Consider the following 16,133-nt stretch of genomic DNA (forward strand, 5'->3'; position numbering starts at 1 on the left):
TGTGTGAGTGGTATTGGTTATAAATAGGCCTGTATGAGACGTGTTGGTTGTAGATAGGCCTGTATGAGAGGTGTTGGTTGTAAATAGGCCTGTGTGAGAGGTGTTGGTTATAAATAGGCCTGTATGAGAGGTGTTGGTTGTAAATAGGCCTCTCTGAGAGGTGTTGGTTGTAAATAGGCCTGTATGAGATGTGTTGGTTGTAAGTAGGCCTGTGTGAGTGGTATTGGTTATAAATAGGCCTGTATGAGAGGTGTTGGTTGTAAGTAGGCCTGTATGAAAGGTGTTGGTTGTAAATAGGCCTCTGTGAGAGGTGTTGGTTGTAAATAGGCCTGTATGAGACGTGTTGGTTGTAAGTAGGCCTGTGTGAGTGGTATTGGTTATAAATAGGCCTGTTTGAGAGGTGTTGGTTATAAATAGGCCTGTATGAGAGGTGTTGGTTGTAAATAGGCCTGTATGAGAGGTGTTGGTTGTAAATAGGCCTCTGTGAGAGGTGTTGGTTGTAAATAGGCCTGTATGAGACGTGTTGGTTGTAAGTAGGCCTGTGTGAGTGGTATTGGTTATAAATAGGCCTGTATGAGAGGTGTTGGTTGTAAGTAGGCCTGTATGAGAGGTGTTGGTTGTATATAAGCCTCTGTGGGGGGTGTTGGTTGTAAATAGGCCTGTATGAGACGTGTTGGTTGTAAGTAGGCCTGTGTGAGTGGTATTGGTTATAAATAGGCCTGTTTGAGAGGTGTTGGTTGTAGATAGGCCTGTATGAGAGGTGTTGGTTGTAAATAGTTCTGTCTGAGAGGTGTTGGTTGTAAATAGGCCTGTATGACAGGTGTTGGTTGTAAATAGGCCTGTGTGACAGGTGTTGGTTGTAAATAGGCCTGTATGAGAGGTGTTGGTTGTAAATAGGCCTGTATGACAACTGTTGGTTGTAAATAGGCCTGTATTAGAGGTGTTGGTTGTAAACATGCCTGTATGACAGGTGTTGGTTGTAAATAGGCCTGTGTGACATGTGTTGTTTGTAAGTAGGCCTGTATGAGAGATGTTGGTTGTAAATAGGCCTGTATGACAGGTGGTGGTTGTAAATAGGCCTGTATAACAGGTGTTGGTTGTAAATAGGCCTGTATTAGAGGTGTTGGTTGTAAATAGGCCTGTATGACAGGTGTTGGTTGTAAATAGGCCTGTATGAGAGGTGTTGGTTGTAAATAGGCCTGTATGACAACTGCTGGTTGTAAATAGGCCTGTATGCGAGGTGTTGGTTGTAAATAGGCCTGTATGACAGGTGTTGGTTGTAAGTAGGCCTGTATGAAAGGTGTTGGTTGTAAATAGGCCTCTGTGAGAGGTGTTGGTTGTAAATAGGCCTGTATGAGACGTGTTGGTTGTAAGTAGGCCTGTGTGAGTGGTATTGGTTATAAATAGGCCTGTTTGAGAGGTGTTGGTTGTAGATAGGCCTGTATGAGAGGTGTTGGTTGTAAGTAGGCCTGTTTGAGAGGTGTTGGTTGTAGATAGGCCTGTATGAGAGGTGTTGGTTGTAAATAGGCCTGTATGGGAGGTGTTGGTTGTAAATAGTTCTGTCTGAGAGGTGTTGGTTGTAAATAGGCCTGTATGACAGGTGTGGTTGTAAATAGGCCTGTGTGACAGGTGTTGGTTGTAAATAGGCCTGTATGAGAGGTGTTGGTTGTAAATAGGCCTGTATGACAACTGTTGGTTGTAAATAGGCCTGTATTAGAGGTGCTGGTTGTAAACATGCCTGTATGGCAGGTGTTGGTTGTAAATGGGCCTGTGTGACAGGTGTTGTTTGTAAGTAGGCCTGTATGAGAGATGTTGGTTGTAAATAGGCCTGTATGACAGGTGGTGGTTTTAAATAGGCCTGTATGACAGGTGTTGGTTGTAAATAGGCCTGTATGACAGGTGTTGGTTGTAAATAGGCCTGTATGAGGTGTTGGTTGTAAATAGGCCTGTATGACAACTGCTGGTTGTAAATAGGCCTGTATGAGAGGTGTTGGTTGTAAATAGGCCTGTATGACAGGTTTTGGTTGTAAATAGGCCTGTATGACAGGTGTTGGTTGTAAATAGGCCTGTATGACAGGTGTTGGTTGTAAATAGGCCTGTATTAGAGGTGTTGGTTGTAAATAGGCCTGTATGACAGGTTTTGGTTGTAAATAGGCCTGTATGACAGGTGTTGGTTGTAAATAGGCCTGTATGACAGGTGTTGGTTGTAAATAGGCCTGTATGAGAGGTGTTGGTTGTAAGTAGGCCTGTATGAAAGGTGTTGGTTGTAAATAGGCCTCTGTGAGAGGTGTTGGTTGTAAATAGGCCTGTATGAGACGTGTTGGTTGTAAGTAGGCCTGTGTGAGTGGTATTGGTTATAAATAGGCCTGTTTGAGAGGTGTTGGTTATAAATAGGCCTGTATGAGAGGTGTTGGTTGTAAATAGGCCTGTATGAGAGGTGTTGGTTGTAAATAGGCCTCTGTGAGAGGTGTTGGTTGTAAATAGGCCTGTATGAGACGTGTTGGTTGTAAGTAGGCCTGTGTGAGTGGTATTGGTTATAAATAGGCCTGTATGAGAGGTGTTGGTTGTAAGTAGGCCTGTATGAGAGGTGTTGGTTGTATATAAGCCTCTGTGGGGGGTGTTGGTTGTAAATAGGCCTGTATGAGACGTGTTGGTTGTAAGTAGGCCTGTGTGAGTGGTATTGGTTATAAATAGGCCTGTTTGAGAGGTGTTGGTTGTAGATAGGCCTGTATGAGAGGTGTTGGTTGTAAATAGTTCTGTCTGAGAGGTGTTGGTTGTAAATAGGCCTGTATGACAGGTGTTGGTTGTAAATAGGCCTGTGTGACAGGTGTTGGTTGTAAATAGGCCTGTATGAGAGGTGTTGGTTGTAAATAGGCCTGTATGACAACTGTTGGTTGTAAATAGGCCTGTATTAGAGGTGTTGGTTGTAAACATGCCTGTATGACAGGTGTTGGTTGTAAATAGGCCTGTGTGACATGTGTTGTTTGTAAGTAGGCCTGTATGAGAGATGTTGGTTGTAAATAGGCCTGTATGACAGGTGGTGGTTGTAAATAGGCCTGTATAACAGGTGTTGGTTGTAAATAGGCCTGTATTAGAGGTGTTGGTTGTAAATAGGCCTGTATGAGAGGTGTTGGTTGTAAATAGGCCTGTATGAGAGGTGTTGGTTGTAAATAGGCCTGTATGACAACTGCTGGTTGTAAATAGGCCTGTATGCGAGGTGTTGGTTGTAAATAGGCCTGTATGACAGGTGTTGGTTGTAAGTAGGCCTGTATGAAAGGTGTTGGTTGTAAATAGGCCTCTGTGAGAGGTGTTGGTTGTAAATAGGCCTGTATGAGACGTGTTGGTTGTAAGTAGGCCTGTGTGAGTGGTATTGGTTATAAATAGGCCTGTTTGAGAGGTGTTGGTTGTAGATAGGCCTGTATGAGAGGTGTTGGTTGTAAGTAGGCCTGTTTGAGAGGTGTTGGTTGTAGATAGGCCTGTATGAGAGGTGTTGGTTGTAAATAGGCCTGTATGGGAGGTGTTGGTTGTAAATAGTTCTGTCTGAGAGGTGTTGGTTGTAAATAGGCCTGTATGACAGGTGTTGGTTGTAAATAGGCCTGTGTGACAGGTGTTGGTTGTAAATAGGCCTGTATGAGAGGTGTTGGTTGTAAATAGGCCTGTATGACAACTGTTGGTTGTAAATAGGCCTGTATTAGAGGTGCTGGTTGTAAACATGCCTGTATGGCAGGTGTTGGTTGTAAATGGGCCTGTGTGACAGGTGTTGTTTGTAAGTAGGCCTGTATGAGAGATGTTGGTTGTAAATAGGCCTGTATGACAGGTGGTGGTTTTAAATAGGCCTGTATGACAGGTGTTGGTTGTAAATAGGCCTGTATGACAGGTGTTGGTTGTAAATAGGCCTGTATGAGGTGTTGGTTGTAAATAGGCCTGTATGACAACTGCTGGTTGTAAATAGGCCTGTATGAGAGGTGTTGGTTGTAAATAGGCCTGTATGACAGGTTTTGGTTGTAAATAGGCCGGTATGACAGGTGTTGGTTGTAAATAGGCCTGTATGACAGGTGTTGGTTGTAAATAGGCCTGTATTAGAGGTGTTGGTTGTAAATAGGCCTGTATGACAGGTGTTGGTTGTAAATAGGCCTGTATGAGAGGTGTTGGTTGTAAATAGGCCTGTATGACAACTGCTGGTTGTAAATAGGCCTGTTTGACAGGTGTTGGTTGTAAATAGGCCTGTATGGCAGGTGTTGGTTGTAAATAGGCCTGTATGACAGGTGTTGGTTGTAAATAGGCCTGTATGAGAGGTGTTGGTTGTAAATAGGCCTGTATGACAACTGCTGGTTGTAAATAGGCCTGTTTGACAGGTGTTGGTTGTAAATAGGCCTGTTTGACAGGTGTTGGTTGTAAATAGGCCTGTATGGCAGGTGTTGGTTGTAAATAGGCCTGTATGACAGGTGTTGGTTGTAAATAGGCCTGTATGAGAGGTGTTGGTTGTAAATAGGCCTGTATGACAACTGCTGGTTGTAAATAGGCCTGTTTGACAGGTGTTGGTTGTAAATAGGCCTGTATGGCAGGTGTTGGTTGTAAATAGGCCTGTATGTGTGAGGTTCGGAGATGGGCTCTAAAGTGGGTGCAGCAAAATTGATAGCTGCATATAAGCTTGAGATGCGGCAATAAAATGTAGACGTGCATGTGGACGCATTCTCAGATGTCAATAGTTACGCTTATTTAATAATAGGGATGGTGTGTTGCATCGGAAATCACATGCGTAGGACAAACCAAAACTAAAGGTTGTTGTCAAATATTTTTATTTTGTCAGGTATTGAGTTCCAAATTTTAGCCAGCTGCAATTAGGAGGACCTTCCTCTTGTCCAATTCTTTTTGAAGGAAGGGATGATCAAGATTGAGGTGAAGCCAAAGCAAAGTAATCTACTTTGATGGAGTTAAAGAGTTTATGCTGAAGAAGGAGTGCTCCGGTGCCATTGATGATTCGGTGTGCTATGCACATCGCATAATATTGGTGTCTTAGGCCAGAAGGGAAAGCACTTTGTTGATGGGGCGTTGCACCCTTTAAAGGAAACCTAAGCAAGGGAAAGCATATGCAGCCCATTATATAGAAAGATGTCCCCCCCCTCCCAGATTCCTAACTTGGTTTGATAGGTTTGGAGGTGGACCAACCTCTATTGGGCAGGTGGCAGGTGGCTGGAACACAGTCCATTTCCCATAAGATAATATCTCCGTTTTCACACGTGTAGCTTGTGGTGGTTGGTTAGTATCCAGTGGTCCACTGCTTGGAGGCATCGGCCTTTTGCACACAAATCAAGATCTTGCTAGGGTCCTAAACTTTAGTCTGTTTTTTGTGTAGTCAGTGTAATTGCAGCAGCTGCGAATGGAGAGGTGGTGACGTCAGTCAGGAGCTAAGGTATGAAGATCAGAGTGACTGCCTGGAGCTTTGAGGCACTCCAACTGTGGATGAGAAAACTGCTGAGGAGAAAGGGGGAAGTGATGTAATAAAATGTCTCATAGAGGCAAAGCATGAAAAACATTGCATTACAGTGTCTGCAGCATGAGCAGTATCAAAGGCAAAGGAAGAGTCTAGTAAGAGTAATGCTGCGAGGCAGCATGAGTCAGATGTGGCCTTTATGTTGTTCCAAGTGGCGGTGAATCCTGCTTCTTTGCTGTGACCAGGATTGCCATGTCCAGATGGCACTGGGCAAATGGGCACAGAGTATAGCCTGCACCCGAGTCCTGTGCCCACTACACTCCCCACCCCGGTACAGTACCTACTGGGCACAAAAATGCATCCAACCCCTTAAAGATCAGAGGCTTAAAAACGATCAGAGGCTCCAGCCTGGTTACCAGGACCAGATTGGCTATATAACCCATAAGGCATTTCCCTCACTGGCTGAAACCATTGATGGACGCCTTTTAAGAGTGCAGGGTTGCCTCAGGGCCTTCCAAAAGACTTTCCAGGATTTATTGCAGCAGGCACCAGGGTGAGCGAGAGGGTGAAGAGGGAGAAAGAATAAAGGGAACAAGGAGAAGGAACAAATAGAAAGTCACTGGCCTGTTGTGCTCATTTTTGCCAGGGCGGTTTTGGGTTCCCAGTTCAGCCCTGCTGCCTGAAGAGCTATCACAACGATTGAATATGCAAAGGACACGGTGTTCATAGTGCCAATGTTTCCAAAGGTACTGAATTCGCTTCTCATACATAGTCAAAATTGAATATATTTCCCCAGTATCTACATCAGTAGGTCTAACCTGTGTTCATTGTGTTGCAACCATCGGATATCCTTCTCGTCCTCCAGTGCTTCTATATGGCCCCTCCAGATCCTGAATCCTGGAGCCAGGGCGGGTGCTTTGTCTGATCCGCTCCCTGTGGTGGGTGCTCAGAAGCCCCAGAGTCGCATGCATCATGCCTGCACACTCTGGTGTCTGGATGCACAAAGGAAGGTGCACCACGCACGCGTCTTTGCAGTAGTATTAATGTCAGTGTCTGATGGAATTTGGTCGAGTCCGATCACCTTAGTATATCTTGCTTCTAGTGGCCTTGAGATTACTTTGTTGTGCCCCTTGAAGGGTTTCTGTTTCTAGGGCCCACTAGAGGGTGTGTCAGCTGACTTACAGTTGTGCTTATGTTGATGTGGCTCAAAGGAACCTGAGTTTCTTCAGCCGGCTGCTGACTCTAGAAGGAGCCACCTGCTGTATTTGGCTTTCTCACTCACATGCCTGTGTTTTAAGAATACGTTGTATCCTTTTGAGTATCCAAGGAGGGAGAGGCAGGTATTTGCGGCAGGCGACCCTGCCACAAGTTAGAGTGTGAGGAAGTTGTGCGTGAGAGTGAAGTTTGTAGGAAGAATTCGGCCTGCTAAAAGGGTGGAAATAATTCCATGGCTGTTTGCACTCTGTACTGTGTGCTTCTTGTAGGCTACAGGAAAGTGTTTCAGGATGTATTATGTTATATTCTGTGTTTCAGGTGGCCCAAAGGAAGGTGCGTCAGGCCAGCACCAACGTCTCGCACTGGAACGTCCAGATGAACCGGCTGATGCACCCCATCGCTCCGGGAGGTAAGCTGAGCGAAGCCTACCGCACGGTGTACTACTCCACGCGTTCCTCCAACACCACATCTGGAAACAGTCTGCGGCACTCCCGATACCTCTCTCCGGACACCCCGTCCACATCTCCTACACCACTCTCGACTGACACCGCCAAGTAGTACTCCCAACACCACACTTTAATGACTCCCTGTCCACACTCTACACCCAGTGCCCCGGCATCTCTCCATACCATGACCCCCAGTCCCACACTCCCAACATCTCTCTACAGACACCTGATCCAGTGCATCTACTCTGCTCCCTAGCGATTCTCCAGCCCTGCACTCCCACGCCATGCTCCGGTGCCATTCCACTACCACCCTTTGCAGGTAAGCGCAAAATTGTGCCCCTGCACAACTCTGCGAACTTCTCACGCACGCTCTGACAGCCCATCCAGGCTTTCTGCTGTCACCGCATTCACTCTCTACTTCACACTTCATTCATGCGCTCTGCTGATACTCCATCAGTTTTCTTGATACTCCATCCACGCACACTACTGGAGCCATATCCCCACACTCTACTGGCGCCCTATCCACACACTCTATTGGCACGCTATCCACACACTCTTTTAGCACTCTAACCACACTCTCTGGTGACACACCACCCCACAGCTCTCTACTGACACCCTCCTCCACTGTTCATATACTACTCTTTAGTGACACCACCAGTCAGTTATCCTGCAGAACACGGCACACTGTCAGTCCCCATTCACACTCATCATTCGGCTTTGTAGCAAGTGCAGACCTGTGGCTTTTGCAGGGGTTACAGCCATAAACATAACTATTATTTCCTCAATATCAGTACTTATATTCCCAAACAAAATTAGTTTATGTTATCCTTATAAAATGAAATTCTAGATGCACAATTTTTTTCACCTGGTTTTTGGGTATATTCGTATTTGTCCTTTTCAATTCCATCAACTGTTGAAGTACAATTTAGGGTCGCAACTGCAGGCTGCTTTAGCCGCCTCTTGGCCAGACCTGTTGTCTCCAATACGCTACACATGTATTGAGTGGGCTTTGGTGCAGCCCCTTGCTTATGATTTGAATGTCTATATTGTCTTTGTCTATCTCACACTAATCAAATTGGATGAGTTGCATCCCTCCACTGCTTCCTTGAGGGGAATCTTTTTAGGTCTCTCATTGGCCAAAACCTTCTTTTGATTTTACTAAAATTATGTGGGGAGGGCGTAACTTGTTGAGTTTCATTCTGCGGATTTCCATGGAGTTACATAAAAGCTCAGTGAGATTCCACAGAGTTCCCCCAACTCAAAAATATGCAGCTTGCACTGTTCGCACTGCAGTTTAGCACTGGTAACAAAAGCAGCAGGGAAAACAGAACGAACAGCACCAGCCATTGCTCTAGAGCTCAAGTAGAAAATCTACTCAAGCGTCAGCAAATCTACTCAAGCGTCAGCAAATCTACTTGAGCAATGGCAAATCTACTTGAGCGTTGAAAAATGTACTCGAGCATCAGCAAATCCACTCGAGAGGCAGCCCTCTGATCGTGAATGCCTGTGACTTCCTGCAACCGTTCACATTAGAAAATCATGCTCGGGGACGCAGGATCTCACAGGCGCCTTCCAACTCGTATTTTCTGGAACCTCGCAGGAGAAAAATTACGCCACGTGGTGATTGGCAGAATTTGACCTGAACTCTGTGTTGAAGAGTATTGCAGAGTGACCAGAATTTAACCAATTCTGCAGGCGGAACGAAACATTCCGCCCACCCCTAAAAATTATATTATTTGTTTGTCTTATGAGGACCAAGCAGCTGCAAAGTGCTGCAAGACCAGACACATCCTCTTTTGATCTTCAAGTGCATTCTTTTGACATCTTAAGTAAGCAGTCTAACATAGCCGTCCACCATATTCAGAAATATAAATAAAAACAAGTCTGTGTCATAACCTATACACGCGCAAGATTGTTTTTCAAGATGCATGCATGTGCATCCTCTGCTAATTTGTAATGGATTTCGATTAATACAAAACCCATTTCAATTTTGACAGCATTTCGTGTGCATGCAACATGACATATGTCTCCAGTCGGCTCTAATCATTGGTAAAGCGAATAGCTCAGCTGAAACCCACTGCTTCGCCAATAAGTGTGTCTTAGCGAGAGCCATCATCAGCAAGACAGTTGTCTTCATTGTGTGTTGTACCTAGGGTTGCCACCTTCCTGATTATTACTGATGTGACCAGTATTTTAATGTCACTGCCAGTACAAAAATTTGAAAAATTACCTTAAGTCGATATTTTTTCAGTACATACTATTAACACAGAGGTATGACTGAACAACTCATGCCATTATGACGCATGTCTTTACCATGCAAGTCTCTACCACGCAAGCCTTTACCACGCATAAGCCTTTATCAAGCATACCTTTACAACGAAAAAGTAAATATATATAGCACAACAACTCCTTTCCCCATATAAGAAAGACACAGTACTCATAATGCAAGGAATTCCATCAGACCACACCAGACAGGACGCGTTTTGGCTGTGCTCTACAGCCTTTGTCACCTGATGAGCGCCATTTTAAACCTTTGGATGCATCGGACGGTTCCCGGCCATCCGACGCTACGGGTGGCGTGTGCGTCGGACGGCCGGGAGCCGTCCGAATTGCACCTGTGCGAAATTTTCCCGCAACGCGGGAACATTTTGCACGCATCCAAGAGGTTAAAACTGTATAAAGCATAATATAAACAAAACAATCACAGGTATCTTGCCTTAATTTCACACTGAAATGCTTGAAGACGTCAAACAATAAAAACAGTTTTGTGATCACTGGTATGAACAAAAACATAATAACACTCATAAAAAGTAATAGAATTAACTTGATGAATCGTCATGCTAAAATAGCAAGTTCATTTCCTGCATTTTGTTCCCACTAATGACCAGTGCACCGATTCTTAACCTTTATAACCTTTGTAATTGGTTTCCTATTCTGATTAGCCAGAGTTATATGCAAACACTTCAAATAAACGCACTAACAGTAGCGCTTTACACAGAGCATATTTCAACATAATTTAAGTGCTTTAGTGTCGTTGCTCTCATGGCTAAGACGTTTCTAGTATAAATGTGTCACTTCGATATCACACAATGCACTGTTTTAATTAAAGTAATGCCTCGAGTAACAGTTAATGTTTGTCCTGTATTGTTGCAGCAAGAACCTAAATAAAGTTTTCATTCAAACTTGTTAAAAAAAATAGTCTATGCAGCCTTTTAATTCATTCACGAAAGTCAGTATCTTCTTATTGCCTTCTCCTCCGCAGTCCGGTCATTTTGAGAATTACCTTACTTTTACCTTCCTATGTGAAAGCCATTAAATCCTCAATCTCCGATTCAGGCTGCCAGGACCAATACTTCCTTCGTTATCACAAGTTACCGTGTTCGCTCAATTCCGGTGCTCCAATCGCCTAAACTCGCAGCTTCCATCCCCCACCTCTTGGCATTGCCACGGTGTCCAGCTCCGAGAGTCATTGACACTTTAGTGAAGGGTGCAGGCTTCCGGGAAAGAGTGGCTCCACCGAGAGCACACAAGGGCTCGCCACGTCGACCCTGCCAGCCTGCGGATTAACGTATTTTAATTACATTTTACTTTGTTAAAAAAAACTAGCAATTCACTGAAAGAAACAAAGGTTTCAGGGACGATGTCACTTGACATAACTGATGGCATCATTCAGTGAGTGGAAGTGTTTTGTAAAAGTTTCTAAAACGTAAAGATATAAACTAAGCTACTGCAATAGTTACATTTATATTCTTTCTGTACTACTAATAAGTGATACTATCTGTAATATATGTCAGCTGATCTATAACCCTATTTTTAAAGCAGGTATACTATGCATCAGTGAACTAGCCTCTAAACTGGCACGTCTCCTGCTGATGTATGTGTATGGTAGCGCTTTGTGACAGTCTAAAATGCTCATTCAGACTTCACTCGACAGTGATGACTAAGTATAGTTCTGTTTTATGACATACTGAGCAGTTTCCTTAGTCCTCTCTTACTTTTGTGATGAATGACTGTAGTAGTAGATTGTAACAAATTAATCTGTTCACTAAGACCTATCTCTAGGGTGATGATCACGCTACTTGATATTCCCAATAAGATATATATGCAAAACACCTCCTCGGGCTGTTAGAGGATTGGGTAAGCAAAGCTAATATTCTCCAGTGAGTCCAAATTTGGTTTCAAAAAGGGTATTCAACAATGGATGGTTGTGTTATATTAGATCTTGTAGTTGAAAAATATGCCTTTAAGAAAAAGCAACCTTTTGTATGTGTCATACTTTGACTTGTCAACAGCATTTTACAAGAATTAATAGACATTTTCTTCTGGAGAAGATGTGGAAATTGGAGTGGCCATCAGATCTGCTAAAACTGATTATCCAGCTCACAAATAAAACAGACCTTAACATTTTTTACACTAAAAATAATCACTTTTTTCAGTAAATTTCTAGGTTTTTTAACGTGAAGTAAAATTTAATTACCATACGTTAATCCAACCGTGCTGCGCACAGCCTTTGGCCATGCGCAGCCAGGGAATGGCTGCAAGGCCTGGCCGTAAAGGCACCCAACCCCCGAGTCCCTTTTGACCCCAGGGACCCCATCCCCCAGGACCCAGTGCATTTTTTAAGGGTCCCTTTCCACGGGGCGTGGCAAAATATTTCAGGCGGAGGAGGGCCTGGTGCAGTTTTTTGATGTGAGGGGGTACGTGGCTCCCCTTCCTGGACTGATTTAAGCACCAGGGATTCCATCCCACTGGGCCCTGCCAACAAAGAGTGGGCGTCCTGTTCCCTACCCAAGGCACTCGCCACACTATGAGCTCCTGCTTCCAGTGGAAGCCGCTATGGCTCCTGCCCTCAGGGAGTAGCAAAAAATGCTGCGTCCTATGGATGGGAGCAATCTTTTAATCTGTTTTCCTGCCCGCTTCATTTCAAGCAGGGAAGAAGATGAAACGTGTGCTCCAAGCGGGCGGGGCATTTTTCATGATCCTACCGACTAGGAGTGAATTTGAAGGAGTTTTGAAATTACTCCCTCCAAGCGAGAGCAAATGCAGGTTTAGCTGCTCGTGCCAGTGCAGACAGGAAAATTGCTGTGTCCCGGAGATGGGCTCCCCAGTACATACCCTGAAACGCCCTTGGTGGAAGAGTTCCTCAGGGCCATTATTAGCTCAGGGAGGGGATCCAGGACCTGGGGTATGGGGACCTCGGGCCAATCGTGACCCCACTCCCCTTTTACATATCTTGCTGGGCCCCGGGGATAGGGTGCCTAGGGCAAAATCGTCCCGGGGAGGGTGGCAGCATGCCCCCTCCCCCTTTGTTATTACGGCTGGGCGATGGGGGCCCGGGGTCTAAAGCAGCCTGGGGAGGAGTCTGCATGCCCCCATCTCCCTTTATTCAGTGGCGGGACCTCTGAAAATGATGTCCGTGGGGCCCAATTTCGCCCTGGTTGTTTGGCACGTGCCCCTACTTCCTGCCCCCTTTGTATTTAGTGGCTGGGCCCCAGGAGACGGAGTCCCCGGGGATGAAAGTGACCTACGAGGGGGGCCACATGACCACTCCTTCCACCAAATTATAATGACATATTCCAACCCACCCAGGAACCTGGCCTAACCGGGGAGGGGAGCTTAAAAAAACAAGTTCAGGAGACCATGCTTGGTTTTTGTTTGGTTGCCGCATATGCGCCGTTAATTTGGAGCAAATTGTTTTTTAAATAACATTTTTGGCCCAAGGCTTGGTCCCTGTGAAACCCCACCACCAGGCCTAGAGGGTCTTGGTATTTCTACCCTGCCTCCTTGTATGTTTTTTTGGCATTTCTTTCTTTGGACTGGGCTAGAGTCTGAGTCCCAAGATGGCTGCCGCCACTTCCTGGTTAAAGTGGTGGCAGCCAATCCCGGCATTGTTGTTGGGTTGTGGCTCTGTGGTTGATCCCTGTCTCTAGGTATACGTAAACTTTTGTTCTTTAATAATTCCAAAACTACTGAACAGATTAAAACCAAATTACCAAAAGCACTCTTTCTGGCACAAGATCTAGCTTTCTGTCAAATTTGGTGTAATTTCGTTCAGCAGTTCGGGCTGTAGTGATGTCTAAAATCCCTGTGAGAAATTGCATGGGGAAAGCAAATTTTGGGTGTGCCATTTTTCTTGGCCGCCGCTTGACAAATTACCCTGAAGCTTTCCAGACATCATCTAAATGAGATACATACTAGTTTTGAAAATGTTGGGAAGATTCGCTAAAGTTATTAACAAAACAATAAATACTGTTTCTATGAAAACTAGCTTCTAACTATAACTATAAAACATACATATATACACTTACCTGGCATATTCTTAGTATTTCGTTGTAAATGTAAATGCTTTGTAAAGGCATATAAGTGGTAATGGATGCGTGGTAAAGGTATTTTGTGGTTAACGACCGTGTTGTAATGCTTGTTTCCCTTTAAAAAGTAAATGTTAGAAGAAAACACTTTAAGATGTGTCCGAGGGCTGCCCTAATGACCTGTGACTGATATTTAAAGTAAACAAAGACATGGTCATGGTAAAAGTGAATACAGACGACTTAAAGTGTAACGTTCTACTTTAGAGTCATGTGCGGACCTTTGCAGAATCTTAAAACATAAACAAATTGTCCATACTTTTCTCTGACAAATGTGGCAATCCTAACTGGTGTAACATTCACAGGTAGGCAGCTGATTAAGTTGAATGTTTATACTACAAATTCAGAGACCTTTTAAGGCATGGCAAAGTAGGCTCTGGTCGAGGACCCCAGCCTTTCAAGGGGCTCCTTGATTGAGCCGGCTCTTTTCTCCACACAGCCCTGCCCTGATAATCTTGACTGATTCTTAAACAAAGATTATTTTAAAAACTATTTTCCTTTAATTTATTTTGAATACAGATGATGTATGGGAGTCTATTACAGACAATTTTCAGAGAAATGTTGTTTTAAGATTTTTCATCCTCATGCAACATCCATAAAAAGTTCATTTTAGATGAAAGGCTCTCACATGTGAGAAATGGCAGCGGGTCACAGACTTTATTCGCAGTAATATGTGTGAGCTGCTGTTATATTACAATATTGAAAACACATATCACTACCCCTAAATGATAGATGGAAACGAATTTAGAATGTGGGCCAGTGTGCCTGTGCAGTCAGTGGCCTGGCCAAAGAGGGCTTGAAAGAACTGACATTATATAAATACAAAGCTATTCCGAAAATTGCCCCAAAATACTGTTAGCCCAAGGCCCCCAAAATTCTTAGGATGTCCATGTATATCTTCGGTCATAGATAAACTTTTGGGAATTCTACTATCATTCATAAGAGCTAGAGTTTTGAAACTATATAAGAGCGCTCATATTCGTGGTGGCTATTATTAGACTTGGCAGCATTTGGTTCCATCTAGTGGGCTCTTTGTGTACTGCAGCAAAATAAGCACCAATTAAATCGGCACAACATTTCTTTCCTGCACAATTTGAAAGCAAACAATTACCAATGTTGCTTTCAGAATCCTGCCTTTATTTGCATATAATTACTGAGCATTCGGAGGGCATTATAAGTAACTTCAAAATGTTAAATGTTTCATCACATATGCACAACTGCAACAAATGTCAATCAATCATATCATTTGTAAAGCGCACTACTCACCCGTGAGTAGGGTGACCAACTGGCATGGGTGCAAATTCAGGACGGCGAGTGTAAAAATTCAGGACAAAGGGTCAAAATTCCGGACAAAAATTCAGGACAAAAGGTCAAAATTCAGGACAAAACTTCGGGACAAAAGGTAAGTTTTACAGACACGTCAGTGGAGGCCACGCAATAGTATATAAGTAAGTAAATAGACAACCACTTAAGTACAAGTCAAAATAAGTTTATATTAGGTTGAGACAATTGTGCACTTCATGGTTTTTCTGTATGGCCGCAGCTTGCTAACTTAGACGTTTCAAAACTCGCATCTCGCTCCAGAAGGTACTTTAGTCTCAAGACGATGGTGAGCCACACCTGAATATAAGCGAGGTCGCTTTTATTGTTGATTGAAAACTACTGGCTATACAAGGAAGTTTGCAGTGTCAGCCCCCAGTAACAAAACCGCTCACCCCCTTTCCAGCCTCCCAGGGAAACACCTGATGCTCGGTTGGCCAGTCGGGCCTTGCTACCACCCTCCAATGGTGCCCCTCATCTTCACATAGACCATCTCTCATGTGTATTTAATTTCTTTTATAGTGTTACTCATCCCAAGTATGTAGGGCAGGGTGTCGGAGTGCGTTACATCACGCACACATTATGTAGAGACAATAACTCATATAAACATGAAAGTCAATGTATAGGAAATTTTACTTAAGATAATGGGTGCTACAAGCTGTAATCATTCTTTTATCTATCATTCAGTCTTTCACCATTCATTCTGTCCTTCCATCTATGTGTCCATCTATATCCAAACATATTCAACCATTTGCAAACCTATCCACCATGTATCCTTCCATCCATCATTTCACTCATCCATCCCTCCATCCACCCTTTTACTAATCCAGCCATTATTAATCGTCCCACCCTTTCACCCCATCCATCCATACAGTCATCCATCCACTCTTCTACCCATCCATCTATTCACTCATCTATCCAGCCATTTACCCTTTCACTCATCCAGCCATCTTTTCACTTACTCATCCATCCACCCAGTCACTTACCCTTCCACCCATTAACCCTTTTAGTCATTCATCCTCCATTTCTCTCTCCATCCCCCTTTCACTTATCCATCCTTCCACCCACCCACCCATCTACTCATCCATTCATGAATCCATCCATTGACCTAATTACTCATCCATCCGTTCTCTCACCCATCCACCCTTTCACTTCGTCACTCATCTATCCATCCTTTTGTCCATCTACCCCCTTTCACTCACTCATCAATCCTTACATCCACCCTTTCACTTATCCATCCATCCATTCGCCCTTTCACTTATCATTTCATCAATCCATCCATCCTTTCACTCATTCATCCATCTAGCCATTCACTCGCCCATCATCCACCCTTTCACTCATCCATCCATCCTT

At 44.1% G+C, this 16,133-nt stretch overlaps 1 protein-coding gene across 1 annotated transcript in view; it reads left to right on the plus strand.

The window, feature by feature from the left end:
• Positions 1–16,133, plus strand: part of DEF6 (DEF6 guanine nucleotide exchange factor) — a 419,734-nt gene that overhangs the window by 367,091 nt on the left and 36,510 nt on the right. Inside the window, exon 10 of the mRNA XM_078644309.1 lies at positions 6,968–7,058. Within this exon, the coding sequence (XP_078500435.1) occupies positions 6,968–7,058 (91 nt within the window). The remainder of the gene's footprint in view (positions 1–6,967; positions 7,059–16,133) is intronic.

This window comes from Lissotriton helveticus, chromosome 5_1 (genome assembly GCF_964261635.1).
Source record: "Lissotriton helveticus chromosome 5_1, aLisHel1.1, whole genome shotgun sequence".
NCBI lineage: Eukaryota > Metazoa > Chordata > Amphibia > Caudata > Salamandridae > Lissotriton > Lissotriton helveticus.